This window comes from Venustampulla echinocandica (assembly GCF_003357145.1).
Source record: "Venustampulla echinocandica strain BP 5553 chromosome Unknown scaffold_0, whole genome shotgun sequence".
Taxonomy (NCBI): Eukaryota; Fungi; Ascomycota; class Leotiomycetes; order Helotiales; family Pleuroascaceae; genus Venustampulla; species Venustampulla echinocandica.
In genome coordinates, this window is record NW_022474205.1 from 4254610 (window position 1) to 4274539 (window position 19930).

At 49.3% G+C, this 19930-nt stretch overlaps 7 protein-coding genes across 7 annotated transcripts; 5 read left to right on the top strand and 2 right to left on the bottom strand.

Moving 5' to 3' along the window:
- Positions 1–565: 565 nt before the first annotated feature.
- On the top strand, positions 566–2842 carry BP5553_01326 (uncharacterized protein; the record flags this gene model as incomplete). Its single annotated transcript, XM_032009949.1, has 3 exons — positions 566–722; positions 789–1502; positions 2238–2842. 3 exons carry the CDS (start codon positions 566–568, stop codon positions 2840–2842), a joined length of 1476 nt encoding a protein of 491 aa, XP_031874003.1.
- Positions 2843–3079: 237 nt separating this feature from the next.
- Positions 3080–3421, top strand: BP5553_01327 (uncharacterized protein; the record flags this gene model as incomplete). The annotated part of the gene is made up of 1 exon (XM_032009950.1): positions 3080–3421. The coding sequence occupies one exon, from the start codon at positions 3080–3082 to the stop codon at positions 3419–3421; it is 342 nt and encodes a 113-aa protein (XP_031874004.1).
- Positions 3422–3958: 537 nt separating this feature from the next.
- On the top strand, positions 3959–5494 carry BP5553_01328 (Uncharacterized protein; the record flags this gene model as incomplete). Its single annotated transcript, XM_032009951.1, has 1 exon — positions 3959–5494. The coding sequence occupies one exon, from the start codon at positions 3959–3961 to the stop codon at positions 5492–5494; it is 1536 nt and encodes a 511-aa protein (XP_031874005.1).
- Positions 5495–6176: 682 nt separating this feature from the next.
- Positions 6177–8967, bottom strand: BP5553_01329 (uncharacterized protein; the record flags this gene model as incomplete). The annotated part of the gene is made up of 3 exons (XM_032009952.1): positions 6177–8722; positions 8770–8906; positions 8954–8967. 3 exons carry the CDS (start codon positions 8965–8967, stop codon positions 6177–6179), a joined length of 2697 nt encoding a protein of 898 aa, XP_031874006.1.
- A 355-nt stretch (positions 8968–9322) lies between these two features.
- Positions 9323–11084, top strand: BP5553_01330 (uncharacterized protein; the record flags this gene model as incomplete). Its single annotated transcript, XM_032009953.1, has 2 exons — positions 9323–9744; positions 9800–11084. 2 exons carry the CDS (start codon positions 9323–9325, stop codon positions 11082–11084), a joined length of 1707 nt encoding a protein of 568 aa, XP_031874007.1.
- A 334-nt stretch (positions 11085–11418) lies between these two features.
- BP5553_01331 (uncharacterized protein) lies at positions 11419–12948 on the top strand (the record flags this gene model as incomplete). The annotated part of the gene is made up of 1 exon (XM_032009954.1): positions 11419–12948. One exon carries the CDS (start codon positions 11419–11421, stop codon positions 12946–12948), a length of 1530 nt encoding a protein of 509 aa, XP_031874008.1.
- Positions 12949–13262: 314 nt separating this feature from the next.
- On the bottom strand, positions 13263–19558 carry BP5553_01332 (Uncharacterized protein; the record flags this gene model as incomplete). Its single annotated transcript, XM_032009955.1, has 2 exons — positions 13263–19404; positions 19461–19558. 2 exons carry the CDS (start codon positions 19556–19558, stop codon positions 13263–13265), a joined length of 6240 nt encoding a protein of 2079 aa, XP_031874009.1.
- Positions 19559–19930: the final 372 nt, after the last annotated feature.

Below are 19930 nucleotides of genomic sequence, written 5' to 3' on the forward strand. Positions count from 1 at the left end.
AGAGCTTCTGGCGGGAAGAATTTCAGACGGGATATTCCGTATTATTTGGTGACGATTGACATTAGAATTTGGGCTGCGGAGTATACGAAGTACGAGTAACGTATTAATAAACAGTGGCGGTGTCGTATGAAGGCACGTGCACATGGGGCCCCAATGGATGTGCGAGTACGAGTGTCAATCCCGAGTGCGTTGGCGAGTGCGAGTGAGTGAGTGCTATTTGATCGTCAAAAGAAATATTGGTGTCGTTGCTTCGTTACGTACCACTCTGCAGCGTGAAAATGAAAGCAGTAAGGCAAATTTGCCATTTCGGTCATGGCTAGGGAATTGAAACGATGAATTGACATGTCAGGCATGTAAGGTATGTACATAATATATATATCTCCTTGGTTCCAAATTCTAGAATTCAGCAAGCAATACAATCAGTCAATCGCATCGGACACTCTTTCATAACAACAAGCCGTCAAGATAGCATCTAAGGCACTTGCTTACCTTTGTCGTTTCTTTATTATACCAATCTTAAGAGCCCCTATCACGCCCTCTACTTACTCTCGGGCTATCGATCACGATGGCCGAAGTGAAGTTTCGCTTCTATCACTATGATCCCTCATTTGTTGCCGCAGCCATATTCATCGTCCTCTTTGGCATTTCCACGCTAGGCCATATCATCCAGTTGGTGAGATTCAGAACCTGGTACTTTATCCCCTTCGTCATCGGAGGTTTTTGTAAGTCAACTTTTCATCCCTTCCATCCAAGATCCAAGACATCAAACTAACTCCTCCATCGTCTAGTCGAAACCATCGGCTATGTCGGGCGAGCTCTCTCTTCGAAACAACCCTCCGGCGAGTGGACGCTTCCCCCCTACATTATGCAAAGTCTGCTTCTCCTCCTGGCCCCCGCCCTATTCGCAGCCTCGATTTACATGGTCCTCGGCCGCATCATCCACCTGACGGACGGCGAATCCCATGCTATCATCAGAGCCAGATGGCTCACGAAGATCTTTGTTGGTGGGGATGTCTTGTCGTTCCTCGTTCAGTCTGGCGGCGGTGGCATGCTCGCGAAGTCAAAGAGCCAGGATGACGCTAAGCTAGGGACCTGGATCATCACCGGTGGTCTTCTTATTCAGATTGCGTTCTTTGGGTTCTTCATATTTGTCTCGGGGTTCTTCAACTACCGGTTGCGTAAGGTCCCAACGGATGCCTCTTCGTCTGCTAGCGTTCCGTGGCAACGGTATCTCTTCGTCCTTTACGCTACGAGCGGCCTCGTCTTGATTAGATCGACATTTCGCGTGGTGGAATATATTGGAGGACAGGACGGGGTGCTTCTTTCGACGGAGAGCTACCTCTACATATTCGACGCGGCACTGATGTTTATGGCTATGGCGATTTTCAATTTTTGGCATCCAAGCTCTATCATCCCCAGAAAGCGATCTATGGATACAGAGCATAATGCGCGAGGCTCTGTCCATAGCAATATCCCGCTTCAAAAGCATCACCGGCTAAGAAGTGAGGAGTCGAAATGAGACGAGACGAAGAGGGTGACACAGCCATAGACAATATGAGGAGGACTGAACAGTTATAGCCAAGATATCATATTGTGCGCAACTGAAATTGGCGCGTCGACGGGCACGGCGTTAGATAAAGTGAAAATTAGCCATTGGATAAATAGTATTTTTTCGTTTCTATTATAGTGGTCTCGCGTCAGAATATCGCGGAAGAGCAGTCTTTTTATACCTGGCGTTACACGATATCTGGTCTCCTATTTATTATGAAGTTATTAGAAATTTGTTCTCCTTACAATAGACATTAGATTATTGTCACCTATAGATCGTTTACTTAGGTATAGCGTATTAGAGGAACTGTTTTTCCCGAAATAACGCCCTACGTAATTCCTAGAGAGTGTCAAAACTCGTGGAACATTCATTTAGCCGATGCAAAGTGAGGTTATTCGCAGATCCGTAGTAGCCTTCGTCCTATACCAGCTTATAATTCAGGATCTGTTAGAGTATTATAACCCCTAACTACTTCCTCAGCACTGACCCGATCCGTACAATGTAAATTCTCTTCCCCTAACTAACTTCTCCTGTTCAGACATATAAAACACTAAGGTAAGTAGGTACCTATCTTATCACGTGGGTATTTATATTGTTGCCGGTGGCCCTAAAGCTAAGTGATATCAGATAGCTTAGGGTTGTCCTGGTGCCTTATTAGTTGTGACTCAGCCATTACTTGTCTCAACAGGATCCAAGAACCCTCTCCTTACAAACTCCTCAGTTGTTCCACTCTTCTTTAATATGGAGCCACACAATGATGAAAATAAAAAGTCATCCACCAACATGAATGGACCATCTACCAAGGTCGCCAACGATAGCGATGATGAAGAGTTATCTCTGATCAACCGCAAATTTCTAATAAGCGGACGGGCATTTCAACCGCCCCCAGACTACGACACGTTCCTGGGCTTCCGCCCACAGTACTTCTTCTTCTACGGCTCTCTGATGGATGCTAGGCAACTTCGCAAGGTACTTCAGCTCGAAGAAACTCCGGTCCTGCAATCCGCTAGCATTACGGGGTGGGATATAATGATGTGGGGCCAATATCCTGCTTTGATCTTCAAACCGAACAACATCACGCATGGAATGGCCTTCGAGGTGCAGAAGGGGGTACACGTTGAATACCTGACGTGCTACGAGTCAGAGACCTACAGGCTCAAGGGATGCAGGATTAAATTGGCGGATGGAAGAGAGTTGCCTGGAAAGACTTTCATTTGGAATGGGGCAAACGAGCTATTAAAGGAAGGAACGTCCGACCTAAAAGACTGGCAAATGGAGCAGCTTGAGAAGTAACCGACTGATAGCATACCTAATATGACAAAATTCCTCCAATATCTCAATTATTATTCACCTTTGTAATATTAATTCTGCCAACTTCTACCTCTCCACTCGAGACAATTTGAGCCAAACAATCAAAATCTATATACGTACACTAACTAGTACTAAGTGAAGGTCCCCAAAGCACCGGCATGGCAGACAGCGACAGAGAGGGACAGGCAGCAATAGAAGAAGACCAGAAATCTTTCCACCATGCACATCCGCGGATATGATGATTATTATTATTGGCGGGGGGGATTACCAGCTCGTCGCCGGCAAAAGGCCAAGGCAGCAAAGAAGGGAAACCTGATTGATTCCCCTGAGCGCGGAAGTCTCAGGGCGCGCAGAGCTCGCGTGGCCACTGGCCGCAACCAGCCCCAAGGAAAAACTCCACGGTGGCTGTGTGCCAGAGTATTGGGTGAGCGACGTCGGCGGGCGATGCGATGCGTCTGGCAGCTGATTGCCACCACCATAACACGACCAAGGCCGTTCCCAGCACCAGCACCAGCAGCTGTGGACGACGGAGACGGAGACGGAGACGGTCGCCAACCCTGAGGGCCAACCAAGGGCAAGGGCAAGGCCACAGTCACGGTAGGTATTCTTTGTCTGTTCTGTTCTGTATACGTTTTCTGTTTTCTGTTTTCTGTTTTCTGTACAGCTGAAGCAAGCTTCTCCCTTCTATTTACTACGGACTGTACTGTACAACGCGACGAAAACTGGAGCGAGGCTGGCTGCATCGCGCGACCCAAGGCAGTTTGTCCAAAGCCGAGGACAAGCGACGCTGTGATACTCGCGGGATATTCACACGGATAGAAGCATCGAGTTCGCGCAGTGCGCCAGAGCAGAGCAGAGCTAGGAGGAACAAGAGTTGTACAACTCGGGCAGTCGATATTCTTCCATCTTGCATTGTTCTCTTTACCCCGCGGGCGAAGCGCTGAGCTTTATACTATACTAGAATGTTGATCTAGTGAGGTTCGTCCCCCTTTCTATCTTTCCTCGCGCATCGATGATGCGCCGAAACGCGCAAAAGCAAATACTAATGTTGAATTAAATAGCCGGAAGTACATGAGCGACTAAATCTCAAGTCGAATAATGGTTTCGCAAATGGAAGTTGGGCCTTCCCACTCTAATACCCTGACGCGGAGGGGTCCCTCCTCCGTCGCCAGCTCGTCGAGGCATCGCAGATCTAGCAGACATCGTAGACATGAGGGCTACGTCTCGAATGAATTCCCCGAATTCTCACATACCGGTGATGTGGAGATACTGGTCAAGGCCGGCTCGAGAACGAACCGCTACCTCCTTCACCGACTCATACTATCGCAATGCTCGGGCTTCTTTGAAGCAAGCACCAGTCAGGAGTGGTCGCGCAGTGGGAATGAACCTAGAACAGGAGCAGAGCTGGCGCGGATAGGGGAGGATTTGAGTAGTAGTGAAGCGGGCAGGAATAAGGAGGTCAAGAAGCGGTGGAGGTATGAGCTTGATCCCGGCGCTGACGGCGACGACATCCCCATGCTGGTTCAGAAAGAGAATACAGCAGTATCTCTCTTCGGCTCAAATGACGGTCGTCCTCCAACTGTCCGGAACAAACCTCAGCCTCCAACTTCGAACCCATCGTTCTTCCGTTCTGTTGCAAACCTCTCGCTCCACGTTCACGAACCCCCTCCTCCCCCAATCAGCCAACAAGATCAAGATCTCCTCACCGACTACGATAACCTCTTCCGCATCTTCTACAACCACCCTCCAGCACTCAACTCGATCGATATCGCTAGCGCATATGTCCAATGCAAATCCCTCCTTACCCTCGCAGACCAATACGACGCCCTAGCGGTCGTGGGACCTCGAATCGACCACCACCTCCTGCAATTCCAATCCCGGCTCTGGAAGCAAATTGCCAAGTACCCGTCCTCATATCTAAAACTAGGGTACCTCGCGCAATCGAAAACCATATTCCAGGAAGCTCTCATTCATGTGGTTGGTGCATGGCCGCAAGGCGAACGCCATATCAGACACCAGCTCCCCGACGCGGTCCTCGAAATCATCGAAGACAAGGTGGAAGATCTCGCGGACATGGTGGGGAAAGTTGAGGGTAGACTCTTCAGATTAACACTCATGACGAGCAGAGGCGAGCGCGTGACTCCGTATAATTCACATCTAGATTGGTTGGTCGTGTCGCTATTCCGACAGTGGTTTTCAGATAGCACCGCTCCTCCACCACCTACCCCACCGCCTTCCTCACGCGCTCCCCCTTCACGGGGTAGCAGTTCTGGCCATCACTCCCGCCAGAGCACTAACACCAACACAACGCTCGTACCCCACCCTACCACAACCGTCGACCACACTTCCCCAAACCCCTCCATCGGCCGCACAATCCGCGCCCTGGGCACCACCTCGTCATCAACCTACCTGACCCACGACGAGTGCAAGAAATTCCTTAAGCTCTCCCCGGATCAATACTCCCGCGACAACCTCAAGCGCTTTGAGCGCCGGGTGGACGAACTAAAAGGCATGGCGAGGGAGATCGTCAGACCGCTTATGAGATGCGCGTTGTTGGGCGGTGCGGAGGCTAATAATGTGGGGTATTTAACGTGTACGAGGGTTGAGGAGAGGGATTTCCCGTGGTTGGAGTAGATTGTGGGGTAAAGGGCACACCTATTACGCTGGACGAATGGGTGGGTGCTTTATTGGTGATGGGTGTAGTTGTTGATGAACTTATGGTAATGATATAACGGCATGTCCTAAGCGTATTGTCATTTCTTGTTTTTGAACTTTTTCCTCTCTTCTCATCACCGCTGGGATTGAATTTATGTCTCTGTTTGTGTGTTTTATGTTGTTTTCTTGTATAGGGAGGAATTTGTGGAAGTGGGTGTTTTATTTTCAGATACCCTGTGCTTGGTTGGAGTTGGCAGTTGGATATGTAGATGTGTATCTGTGTATGATTTGTTTAATTAGCAGAATAATGAAAATATGAAAATAAATGCTGAGGTTCGAATATAACGAAGACTGGAGAACCCCACGTACAGTGGGTGATGTGCTGTATATCTGCCCCTTGCATTTAGATTGATGGTTCTGCAGTTTCCCTTTCCGTAGAAAATAGGGTATTTAAATCTGCAAGCTATTTTGCATTGTGGATAATAATACTATGCTATTCCTGCTAGGACATGCATTTGCGTATCCACCGACGAGAAAGAAGTTCCACGATACGCCTTGCCTTGCGCCCCTATTACCCAACCCACCACCTACTCAAGCTCGTGACTCCCAGCCAAAAACCAAACCTCCCTCCTAAACCTCCATAACCCATCCAGTACTCGACTCAATCATTACACAAATCTAAAATCTCAACCTGACTCATCCTCCACGCCCTCCCCTGCCCCCTAGGTTTCCTCTCCATCTCCTCCTCCCCGACTGATTTCCAAGCACCAGGCAAACTCTCCCTTAACATGAGGTATTTCTTTCCTTTCGGTTTCTTCAGTGGCTCTGGCTCTTCTCCCGTAGTACTCGTTGTTTCGTTAGATTCTATATGCTCCTGGTACTCGGTGTCTTCATGGGGGTTTAGGAGGGATGCGGACGGGGAAGGAACGGGAGGCGATGAGGATAGGGATATAATTTCTCGGCTTTTTCCTTTGGGCTGGGGGATTCTTGATCCTCGAGATATAGGGGAGGGTTTCTCTCGTACTGGGTGGTAGAGTTCCGGCGATGGGGATGGTGAGCTTCTTGCTGCTCTTATCTCTGATTCGTTTGCGTTTTTGATATTAGGTGAACCGAGATTTATGCTCTGAGTAGGAGAAAAAGAGGGCGATGGTGAATCTGGTCTCCCACTTTGAAAGTCTGGAGGTGTTGGGGGGTTATTCTCGTGGAGCGAGGTTGGGGAACGTTTTTTCTTGCGTGGGGATGGCCTGGGCCGATCATCTTCTGCTGCTGATTGTGTGTCAATACGGCTATCTTTGGATCGGGATTTTGGCGATTCCGGAGAGGCCTCGATTTCAGAGTCGCTGTCGAATGGGGTGATAGAATGGCTATGTTTCCTTGCAATAGGGGATGAGGTGTTCGCTGGTGGGGAGGGTTGCCGTGCGGGTGGACTTGATTGTATATCAATCGGGTATTCAGAGTGCTTGAAGGATCGAGGGGGACTTGATTTAGTAGGTTGGTTGAGGGATTTAGTAACTGCCGGACTTGCTTGAGAGGAGGAATTAGGGTTGGACCGTGTCCACGGGTTGGTGGATGATTGGGGCTTTTCTTTGGTTGCGGCCTTTCTTCTCGTCCTGGTTGTTGCAGCTGTTGATGAGGGCACATTTTGAGCCACTGAACCTCTTGTTACTCGTGTGGTTCGGATTGCCTTGCTAGCCGCGATTGATGGGGGTAGTTGTTCAGGTAGAAGTTTCTTCAATATAGGAGCCAAATAAACTGGTGGCAGGTCCGAGTCTTGATGCGGCTTCTTGGATAGTATAGAAGTATCCGAAGCCGTACTCCCTGAGCCGGGTTTCGAGACCTTAACAAAGCGGTCCATTGCGCCCTTTGACACACCTCCTTGGGCCACAGCTCTTTTAGCAGCGGCTTTTGCCTTCAAAATTTTCTTCGGATCTCTTAGCGACGCTTCGTAATCTTCCGCCTTTAAGGGAACACCAATTTTGACAATCGTTTCAGGCATCCACAGTTTATCTGGTTGAGCGGGGTCGTATATAGATGGAGCCCGTTTCGTCGGGCTCGCTGACCTTGATCGTCTGTCGTTATCAGATTGATATGCGTCAACTTGATCATCGTCATTAACAGGAGCTAGACCATCTCTTCCAAAATCTTCACTATCGCTGTCCTCGGCATCTAGATCGATACCGACAATATCAAGCGGGTGATATATGACTCTTAACTCGGGTATCCCGTCCGAGGTGATGTGCGTCCTCTTCCCGCAGATCTCTCGTACTAATTCCATTTCATTCATGGCAGTTAGGATTAGATCCCCATAACCCGAGTCCCTCCGGTCTGCTTTTAACCGCAGCTTGTGAACCAGCAATACAGGTGCAAGACCTCGAATAAACTTCCTCGCTCCCGTTTTGTGAGTCCAGTCGAATGCCTCGGCGACGAAGAGTCGAAGTCCCTGAACATCGACCTGGCTATCCCATGAAATATCTTCCTTCAATTTCTGAAGTTTGGACGCAGATGAGACCACCGGATGCGTGTAATAACCCAAAACCTCTGTATTTGGGAAACTGTCGTGGATCTTGAGCGCTTTGTGCTTGACCCTGAAATACTTGCTCTCATTTGTCTGAATTTCGCGAGCTAGACTTTTCCTCCATGTCTCTAATGCGGTGGCATCTGATTTCGATAGATGGCACAGTGATTTCCCGAAACCAGCCCTGGCAGCTTCACAAGCAACCTTAATGCCGCAGCCTGGAATACCCTCGGTGATATAATCACCGCCACTCATGAGGGCTACCAGAACCATGCCTTCGCGGTCAAGTCCAGATTTTCCTGCTTTAGTCTTTTTGGCATCGTATACGGAGACATGGGTTGGTGACTTGTTCCCTTTGGTGCCCTCTGAAGACCAATTTCGGAAAGTCAAACCACATCCGAACATCAAAGTATCAACATCTTCACTAAGGACGGCATCAACAAGGCCCTCGCGTTGCAACAAGGCGCACTCGGCCTCGGCCTCTCCAGGAGCGGTATGAAATGGAAATCCGAATAGCTTAAGGAGTTGTTTGGTCAACATGTTCGGAACCATGGCCCCACCCTGGCCAGTCTTCTTGTTGCGTTTAAAAGGAGGCTTGTGAGGCCCATCAAACACAAACAAAGGTTGTACCGAGACGGAGAGCAGCCTTAAAAGACGGTAATATAGGGTTCGAATTGCTGGATTCGTACCGCCTATACACATATAAGCACGGCTAACTTTGGCTTGCCTCGTTACATACCTTGCCCAGCTTGGATTTGGAACTGCCATATTGAGACATCGATGGCAACTCGCAACGGCCGGCTAGTTTGCTCGAATTTCTCAATAGCAAGTTTAGAGAGCGCTACCCTTTCACCTGGGCCGATCTCCCCGTATATTCTGAGAAACGGTTAGTAATGTACTAATATGATGGGTGGTTTACAAACCCCTTGATACCCATAATGCCAATAAACCAAAGAATTCCGTCTTTACAGAACAAATTTCCTAATCCTCCAAGAAGAATTTCATGACCATGTACTCCTGAAATAGAAAGTCACACCCAAGAAATGGGTAATTGTGATATCGCACGTGAGGTTGGGATGCAAAGAAGTTGTGACGAAGCATCCCGAGCAATATTTATTCTAGGCCTGATTTGGACAAATGAGGTCGGCATGGAAACGGGGGTTTCGCCGACACCTTGATACTGCAACTACTACTTCTAAACAAACGCGCCAAATAATGTCAACATAACATTTAATAGCGGCGAATAAGGGTTGCAGGTATTGGGAAGAACTTCTCTCAGCAGATGTAGCACAATGTCAAACCCCAGCGGCCCATCTCACCGCAATGTCGCAAGTATTCGATCACCACCAAGCACGAATCCAGCTGCACCAGCAAGTCCCCATACACCACTTCGCACCATCACGTCAGCATTTGGTTCGCCGTCCGCCATACGCGCTGAAGAAGAACATGTTATAATCGAGTTGGGCAGCCGATATCTCAGAGCTGGCATTGCAGGTGATGCATTGCCAAAGGCAGTGTTAGATTTCGGGCCTGATAGCCAAAGAAGAGCTGGAGATTATAGAAAATGGAGTGTAGGCTACGACAAAGCGTGGCGGGAGAGAATACGAGAGGGGGAATGGGGTGAGCCATATGAGCTCTGGAGGCCAGATTTGCGGGGATTGGATCTGGGACTCGTAGCCGATAAGCTTGAGAGAGCTGTGAGAGAAATTGCAAAGTCAGTAGGTGGGCATATTCTGTCTCGCTGTATCCCAAGCTAACGAACTTGCTAGATACCTAATAGTTGACGTTCGGCCAAGGCGGGTTACGTTGGTATTACCATCAGCGTTACCCTTACCCCTTTTATCGACGATACTAGATACGCTTTTCACTAGCTTTCTCACCCCCACGATATCTCTGATGCCCGCGCCAGGTCTTGTTCCTGCAGCGGCAGGTCTACGATCTGCGCTTGTAGTAGATATAGGCTGGGCTGAGACAGTTGTATCAGGCATCTATCAATATCGGGAAGTGCAAAGTACACGATCAACTAGAGCTACCAAGATGCTCGGAGAAGAGATGAACAACATGCTCGCGGAGATGATCGATCCGGCCTCATCACCCGCGGCCTCGGAAGATCCACAGAACAGCAAACATGCTCGAGACGTGTTAAGCTTCGAGGAATGTGAAGAAATTATTTCCCGCATGGCATGGTGCAAACCTGTGGAGAGAGGGGAACATAAAGCTCCATTCCAGGGCCTCACGCCGGTCAAGGAAGAGGATGAATTAAGAGCAAGCGTGAGATCTCTACATATCAGTAGTGCGGAGGAAACAGACCCTGTAGTCTCTATCCCACTAGCCTCGACAAAGTCATGTCGGACCCTTCGACTTCGATTCTCTAAGCTGGCAGAGCCTTGCGAAAAGGTGCTTTTCGCTGATGGAACGGCGCCCGAAAATCTAGATGACGAAGAAATGCCTTTACACTTACTAGTCTATCGAAGCCTTCTCAAGCTTCCTCGGGATGTTCGATCGGTCTGCATGTCACGCATTATTTTCGTTGGAGGAGGCTCGAACCTGCCTGGGCTGAAACGCCGTGTTATGGACGAGGTAGCCATTCTTATTGAACAACGGGGGTGGGATCCAGTACAAGGAAAAGCAATAGACGGACTTCGAAATAACCCGAAGCTACAGAGGACACGGAGCAGGCAAGCCAGCAACAGTCCTACACCGGTCTTACACCTAGATGCCACGCCTGCATCAATGCAGGACCAAGAACCTGACGAAATTGGAACCGTACTGAACAAACAGGCAAGGGACCGTGACCCTCCAAATGACATGGGCCAGCTTCGAGCCGTTGAATCTCTAGGGGCTTGGTCGGGCGGCAGTCTGCTTTCACATCTGAAAATACCCGCCGTCTCGGTGGTTGAGCGAGAGCAATGGCTTCTGCATGGAGCTGCAGGCGCGTCGAGAACTGGCGAGATAACAGTGAGTACTCAACGGCAGAGCATGGGTCCAGGAGCTTTTAATGTAAAGTCTGGTGCTGGAGATAGATCAAGCTGGACATTAGGACTATGGGGCTAAGATGGATGATACTTGCTGGACTCATGTATTACAACGTCACTGAGGAATAACCCGTGGACTAAGTGCCCTTGGCGTAGAACATATGTATGAATGAATAGATATACCCTTTCGTTGAAGCTTGTCAATAACTGGCAGAATATCTCCCCGCATCATCCTAATTGTTTCCAGGACCATGTGTTATACAAATTTGTTGAAGTACAAAGTGCTAACCCAGTGAACGTTTGGTGGAAATCACCCAATCGCGTAGACTGATGGCCACCCCGCTATACTTTTAAACTTCCGTACTAAGCTCGCGGAGCAAGCATAAACCTGAACGACCACTGGTCATACCACAATGTCAAGGTCAACAATATCATCCATATGTCTACGATGCCGCCTACAATCCACCAGACGAAACCCGCGGCGGCTCTATCATGCATCCACGCAGCTCCAGGCTGAAGCATCGCGACCGTCCGTGGCCCCGAAGGTCTCAATCGATATAAAGCACATCCGACAAAATGCAGCTCTCTACGAACAAAACTGCCTCGAGCGCAACTACAAGACTCAAGCCACATATCCCGCTAGAATAAACAGTATATTCGAAGAATGGCACACGTATCAACGGGAAGCTCGAAGTCTACGAGAGCGGAACAACCGTGTGAAGCTCCAAATAGCGAATCCACCCACGGATCGAGATAGTGATTCCGCGGAAGCTCAAGAGCTGAAGGACATGACACGGGAGCAGCTGCTAGAAGAGGCGCGGGTATTGAAGGACAAGATTTCTGTCATACAGGAAAAAGAATCTGCGATCACAACTGAGATCGACTCGCTAGCAGCGGCAATCCCAAACCTCACAAGCAATGAAACACCGCGCGGGTCAGAACCACGGCTCATTTCCTACATCAACACGCACCCTGAATCAGATCCCTCCGCCTCCTCACGGGTCTGGCGCTCTCATGTGCATATTGGCCAGGAACTGCAACTCTTGGATCTCGCCAGTGCAGCAACGACTACCGGATGGGGCTGGTATTATCTGCTGAACGAGGCTGCCCAGATGGAGCAGGCATTGATACAATTTGCTCTATCAGTGGCACGTAAACATGGTTGGGGACACGTATCACCGCCGAGCATGGTATATAGCCATATTGCCTCAGCGTGCGGTTTCCAGCCCCGCGATCAAAACGGCGAGCAGCAAGTTTACAGCATCCAGCAAAACGCCCGAGACGTAGGCCTCAAGCCCGAACTCAGCCTTTCGGGCACGGCCGAAATCCCTCTCGCGGGAATGAAGGCGAACACCACTCTTGAAGAAGCTGAGCTGCCGTTAAAGCGCTTCGGCGTCTCACGGTGCTATCGTGCGGAGGCTGGAGCTAGGGGCGCCGATACGAAAGGTCTATATCGCGTCCACGAATTCACAAAAGTCGAAATGTTTGCCTGGACATTGCCATCAATCGAGGCATCAACCGCTGTTTTCGACGAAATGGTTATAATACAAAAAGAAATCCTCCATTCCTTAGGTTTGCATTGCCGGATACTGGAGATGCCAACCACGGATTTAGGCGCTTCCGCAACGCGGAAACTGGATATTGAAGCATACTTCCCATCGAGGAGGCAGAAAGATGATGGGTATGGTGAGGTTACGAGTGTAAGCATGTGTACGGATTATCAGAGCCGGAGATTGGCTACGAGGGTGGATGTAAGATCATTGGGCGGTAAGCTGGCCTTCCCATATACCGTGAATGGGACGGCCTTGGCGGTGCCGCGGGTACTGGCTGCTATTTTGGAAAATGGATGGGATGAGGAGAAGTGCGAGGTTAAGATTCCGGAGTGTTTGTGGCCATGGATGGATGGACTCAAGATAATTACGCCGAAGGAGAGACTGCATTAATAGCATTGTGTATTTTTATGTATATTGAATAATCATATAATCACATTTTGGGTGGTTGTGTGGTGCTCCATTCAAAGTGCCCTGCTCATTATTGCACGGTTTCCAACTTGCGTCACTGAATATAATATTCAAGAAGCGGAATATGGAGAAATAAGATAATATCAATTCGCTAAAACGCTATTCATTAGTCATAAGTGGACACAGCCAATATCCCATTCCATCGGAAACGCCCCTGGCCCATCCTGACTGTCCAACAAAGAGCATAATAAGAATCTCAAGAACTCCACCTACAGCCGCCTATAAAATAGCAGACACTAAACTAACAGTCCATCTTCCTCATATAACACTATTTGAGATGGCCCCGTAGTGGAGTTTTCATCGCTCCCATCGTGGTCCTCGCCGTCAACGCTTCCAGTCCACTCTGTACCCTCATCGATGGTACTCTCAGTAAATCCCGTCCCGGTACCAGTCATTATGGTTGTTCCCCGGCTACTACGCCTATGGCCTTCACTATCACTGCCATCCCCCGATTCGTTGGCGTCATCTTCGTCACTTTCTACCAGCTCCTTTAGTGCAAGATTCTCCTTGTTGAGGTCGCCATACTTTTGGTTCAGTGACCCGCCCCAGCTGGATTTTCTCATTGCCCCCGAGCCTCCAGGGTTCTTAACGCTGTGACTGCGTTTCATGCCACCGGTTGGGACGTTATGTGTAATCTGATTGAGTGAAAGGATACGGCGGGATGCTCCAGCAGGGTTGTTGATCGGTACGCTAACCATGGCGCGATTCCCGCCCATAGCCATGTTAACGGCACTTTGAGTTGTGTATGAAGCCCTTGAGGTGGCGGCGGAGGACACAGACCCAGTAATTGAGGTAGCATGGCTTGGGACGCGTTTGCGGCTCATGGCATCATGGCCCTTATTGGACTTTGAGAGCAGCATGGCACGAGAGTGGTCGATAACGCCCTCCAAAATGCGACGCTCTAATCCCTCAGCCCTTGATTCCATCGCTTGAAGTTCTTCACGTCGGATCCGCAAAGCTGTTTCAAGGCTAGAAACATCTGCTGATAGTCTCATCTTCTGGTGGGCAAGATCATCTTGCTCCGCCTTGAGGATTGAAACAGACTCTTTCAAGCGCTCCTCTTCATCTCGAAGATTAACCACGTTAGCTTCAACTTGTTCTTTCTGTGCGAGACGTGTCTCTAGGGCAATTGAAGCCGCTTCGACAGCCTTCTCCTTGTCCTCGTGGTCATCGGAGATGCGTTGGGTTTGAACAGACACAAATTCCGAAACTTCCGCAGCTGTGTGCATTACCTGACGGTGGATCTTGTCAAGCATATCCAACTGTGCAAAAGATTTTCCAGCAGCATGCATGTGATCAACTAGCTTATCAAGCTTTTCATGAACTGGGGCGTCATCATACTTCTCGGCCACGGGTGCGTCCCGAAGAAGAGGAACTTCTGGAGGTGGTGCTGGTTGTGGTATTCCCTCGATCTTCTCTTGAAGCGTAGTATTTGTTGTTTTGGAATGTTCATAATGTTGACCAACTATGAGCAAAATATCCTTTATGGACTCGAGAATTTTGGGATGGTACTCTGTAACTTGGTTGTGCACACCTTCGACTGCTCCAATAGTCTTGGAAACTTGCTCCCTGGTAAGTTGGTGCTCTGCTTTTGCGTCCGCATGAGCCTCCTCCACTCTTGTGAAAGTCTCGTCGACCCGACTGAAGACGGTCTTGGAAGCCTCATCCATCTTTTCGACTGAGTCGGTTAGAGTTACACCCAAGGTATCAACTAGCACCTTCAGCTCTTCTGCAACAGCTTTTGTACCTAGCATTGCTGCTTCGACTTCAGCGTTCTTTTCGTCATCAGTCTTTGCCTTCGCTCCGGCTGCTATCTCGGCATCGTCATATTTTGACATTAACTCATTGAACTTTTCGTCGAGCTTCGCATCAAACCTTTCCCAGGTGGCCAGGAACTTCTCATCCGCCTCAAGCTTCGAACCAACGACGCCAGCGTTGGACTTCTCAAACTCAGTTTTCATGGTCTCAGACATCTCCTTTAGATCATCAGCAACATTTGCATTCTGTCCAATGGTCTCCCCCATGCCCTCAAGAAATTTGCCCAGAGTCTCAACGCTAGTAGCTCCGTCGGTCAATTTTTCCTTGATTGCTTCCTTGAACTCTTCCAGGAAGACCTTGATCTCCGTTACCCGTTCGCCGACTCCGACTGTCTCTGCTTGACGCTCTTCAAATGCTTTGGCGTTATTTCCCGCGTGAGTTTCGATTCGGCCGTTGAACTCCTTGACCATTTGGCTAAGATTTTTAACATCCTCCTTTGACGCTAAATCTGCTATGTCCGATAAGACCCTTTGCTCAATGGCGTCCTTGACATCTAGGCAGAGTGCCTCTACTGCTTCAACGTCAGTCTTAGTAACCTTTTCAGCCTCCTCCTCGTCGGTTGGCACGCGCTGTTTCATCTCGTCAAGCCCTTCCACTACACCGCGGAGGAGGCCTTCGATCATATTGACATCATCTCGCTTTGATACATCTTCCATTTGTACTTTCAACTCCTTCACACTCTCGTGAGTTTCGAAAAGAAGAAGCTCAACGGCGTCGAGGTGGTCCTTTTTGACGGTCTGTTCAGGATCCATTTCGTCAATTTTGGCCTTCGCATTCCGAAGAAGAGTCTCAATAGCTGCTACATCTTCTCTTGTGGCAGTATCCTCCTCGACGGAGCGATCACGACTTGACATCCTTTCAATTGTTTCATGAACTTCAGCAAGTCTTTGCTCAACGTTTGAGAGATCATCCTTTGACAACGACCCATGGGCGGGTTCTGCAGCAGGCGGCGGCATGGACTCGAGTGCGTCAATTTTTATGCGTAACTGCGTAATGAGAACCTCAAGATTTTCGATGTCATTTCGTTTCAAGCCTTCAGCAGCGATGACAGCGCCATCATTAAGTTCTGCGACTGCTCGCTCCCCATAGCCGTTTTCACGGAGACGGTCAATGTCAACTCGGAGACTTTCAAACCCAGCCTTTAAGGCGTCCAAGATCTCGTAATTGACGGTCATATCCACAGGCTTATTATGAACCTTTTCGACCTCGGTACGTAAACCAGTCAGTCCGTCGTGGAGAGCATCTAGGATGTCGCCTGTGCCGGAGACAACGCTCTCATTGGTGTCTCGAGGTCTTTCGATATCTGCACGAATTCCATCTAGGCCGTCCCTGAGAGCATCTAGAATCTCATCCTTGTCGATATTGCCACCTCCGCGAACTAAAGAAGTAGCCATTGTCTGTCGGAGATGTTCCAATTCACCTTGGACAGCCTCCATCGAGCTAGCAGATTTATCGGAGAGCAAGACTTCTACATCGGCACGAAGGGCGTTGAAGTTCTCGGTGATACCGCCCAAAATCTCATCCTTCCCGGGAGTTCCAGCGGCACGGTCAACGTACGACTCAATATCGGTACGGAGCTTCTCAAATCCGTCTTTTGTTGCGTCGAGAACTTGTTCGGTGTCTCTCCCATGAGCCGATACATTTTGTTTGGCCTCGTCTGATACGGCTCTGAATTCTGTCTGCATTTCCTGCATTATGTCTTGCAACCGCTCCATAATCTGCTCCCCGTAAGGGTCGATTTGCAAGGGGGCTTCTTCAAGACCGGCTTTAACAGCATCAAAAATATCATCCCGATTTAAGGTCCCACCAACATCACGACTCAAGGCCATGGGATTGGCCGTGAAATCAAAGGCCTGAAGGCTCTCATTGACCGCACGAAGTACATCCTCTCGAATCGTTGTATTAGCCGCGAAGTCGAAAGTATGGAGACCTTCCTTTACGGCATCGAGTACGTCGTCATGACTTGGTGAACTGGTTGTGAAATCAAAGGTATGGAGTCCTTCTTTGATCGCATCAAGCACATCGTCGCGATTCACGGTCGGTTCTATATCTCGATTGGGACTAGTTGTACTAGCTGGGAAATCGAACATATGAAGTGCCTCTGTGGCAGCATCGAGCATGTCGTCTCGAGTTACGCTACCCCCAACATCTCGGCTCAAAGCAGTTGTGTTGGCAGCGAAATCAAAGCTATGGAGGCCTTCCTTAATCGCATCAAGAACATCGTCGCGAGTCAATGTCGATTCTACATCTCTATTTGAAGTAGTCGCATTCGTCGGGAAATCGAATGTATGAAGTGCTTCTCGGGCAGCATCGACCATGTCGTCGCGGGTAACGCCTCCCCCAACATCTCGACTTACGGCATTTGTATTGGTAGGGAAATCGAAGCCATGCAGGCCTTCATGGACAGCATCAAGCATGTCCTCTCGAGTGATACCGGTTTCTCTTGGTTCGGGTGCAGGAGCCGCCGGAAATTCAAATTCTTCCAGGCATTCTCTCACAGCATCAAGGATCTCTTCACGGGAGAGGCTAGCTTCTGTCTCTACTCGGGGAGGCGAAAAGTGTTTGAGACCCTCGATAACAGCTGTGAAAACCTCGTCACGTGTTGCACCTGCCGCTTGTTGGGAATTCTCTTGAGGGGCATATTGCTGGATGCCTTCCTTCAAGCACTCTAGAAGCTCTTCTCGCTCCAATCCAAACTGTTGAAGCTCGATATCGGGCTTATAATTTTCCCAGGCCTCTCTGACAGCTTCAATGATGTCTTCCTTCTGAAGTCCGGCTGGTCTTGACTCGCGAGGCTTTTCGTTGATGGCAGCTCGCATAGCATTATAGATTTCTTGGTAGTCAACAGTATTGCGGGAGATCGCGGAAGTAGCCGACTGACGTCGATTCTCACGCACAATCTCTTCCAGGTGTTGTTTCAGCTCATCGAGTCCGTCCTGTACCACTCGGGCTACTTTCCCCTTTTCTGCATTGGAGTCTTTTGCGGTAGAATCGCTCGATTTGCCGACCTGGTCAAGCTTACGTCCAATTTCGCGACCCATGCCTAATACCTCCCCACGTAGTTCACGGACGAGGGCCTTGACTTCAGCAGTAAGGCCTCCCCCTTGGGCAACACTATCCTTAACCGATCGAATGATCTTTAGGATGTCGTCGTTTATGACTTCAGATGCTCGTGCTGTATTAGGTCTCCCGGCGTTCTCCTTGTTATTGCCCAGGTTAAGGAGAGCCTCCACTCGTTGTGTCATTGGTCCAGATCGCGGTTGGTCGAAATCTAGTTCCAATCGTGGAGGATCATCGAAGCTGAAATTTCTAGGTCTTTGATTGCCTATACCTCCATCTTTCTGTGCCACAGACATGTGTGGGTTGTTGCTTTTGATAAATTCAAGTAACTCATCAAGCCTTTTTGCAGTCGACATTCCATCCTGTGAGAGACGGTCCCCAACTTCGGTTAACCTTGATACAAGATTCTCCTGGCCATCCTTGGTCCCCATTTCGCGGAGGACCTTTTCAAGAAGGGCGATGCTAGCAGCACCATCAGAACTCATAGGGCAAGGGCTAGACATCGATTCTCTATCAAGTGAGGCTGAAAAGCTATTTGGGCTTGGAATACGTGGTAGTGAAACGGTTTTGGCGTTCCTTGAGCCTGGGGAATTGTGTGGTTTAGAGTCCAAGTAAAGCGGCCCGTTTCCGCATATAGCACTTGATGACCTTGAGCCAGTTTCAGCTAGGTTGCTAACCAGCTCCCGGAGACTCTTTCGGATATCCTCATCTCGTGCGTTTGTTGCCTCTTTCAGGCTTACAAGGTCGGTAGCATTGTCTTTGCTTCGTCTGCTGAGCTGGGCCATTTCTCGCTGTAGATTGGTAGCAATGCTGGTAAGGCTTAGGATTTGATTCGAGATCGCGTCGAATGTTTGTGGAGTGCGAACCAGCGCCGTAGAACCATTCGTGGAATTTGAGATAGGACTATCCACGTCCCTACCCATATTTTGTAAAGCGAGCATTGTTGCTGACTGAGGTGGTGTGTTATCGCCCAGTATGCTTTGGGGCGGCCGCCGTAAAGACGGCCTTACTGTAGCAAAATCTCGAGTTGGCGTTTCCCGGCCCGGAGTTGGCGTTGCTGAGCGGTCTCTCTCCTTCTCTGGTGACTTTTCCGGTGATTTCTCTGGCAGCTTTTCTGGCGACTTCTCTGTGCGTCTTCCCTCCAATGAGAAATCTTTGCTTGTATGTGGAGTGACCGGCCGCGTTGCACTTTTCTCTGGCGACTTTGGTGAACCAAATAGCGAACCTCCTTCCAGGAAACTACTTAAATCCCGTACGTTTCCAGTTTGCAGTGATTGCATGCGTTTATGAGCAGCCCCTCTGATCAGAGACCGCTCAGGAGAGACTTCGACACGTCTTGGGGGAGGATTTGTCATGTAGGTGCTTTCCCTAGCCTTCTCCGTCAGTGCAGCATGTGCGGATTGTATGGCAATGGATGTATTTGGCTTCGAAGCAACATTTGGCGACGAAGGGTTCATGGGCAATGGAGGAGGTGCGCGTTCAGGGTCGGAGCTGTCCCACCTGATAAAGCTAACATCAGCATTTCGTTTTCCATGTCAGCAGGGAAAGTAAATTACATAGGGACAATGGCTCGACTAGTATCTGATGAAGCAGAATGTTGATGCTTCAAGACCCGCTCGCTATCGCGCGAGGTATCACGTTCTGTTGATGGCATGGTGCCAGAAATCAATGGTGCTATGGAATGCGGGATGGATGGAATGTTGTGATGATGGTAGAAACCCGAGACACCTCAAACCATGGGGTGGGTCTCAAAGCCTTTGAAAAAGCCCAAGCAATGGTAGTTTTGAGCGATATTTCAGAACATCTTCTGAAGAATTGACGGGTTCAAGGGTTGTTGCTGAGTCCTTGGAGGAGCGGCGTCATAAGATAACAGGGCAGTGTTTACTTGCGATTGTTTACTTTCGGGGCGACAACCAATCAGGTCGGCGTACATTTAGCGTGATGCACCAAGCCGAACCGCGCGATTGCTGTGGATCGTTCTCGGCGGGCCCCTTTATCAATTTAGCTTTAGTAGCGTATCGAATAC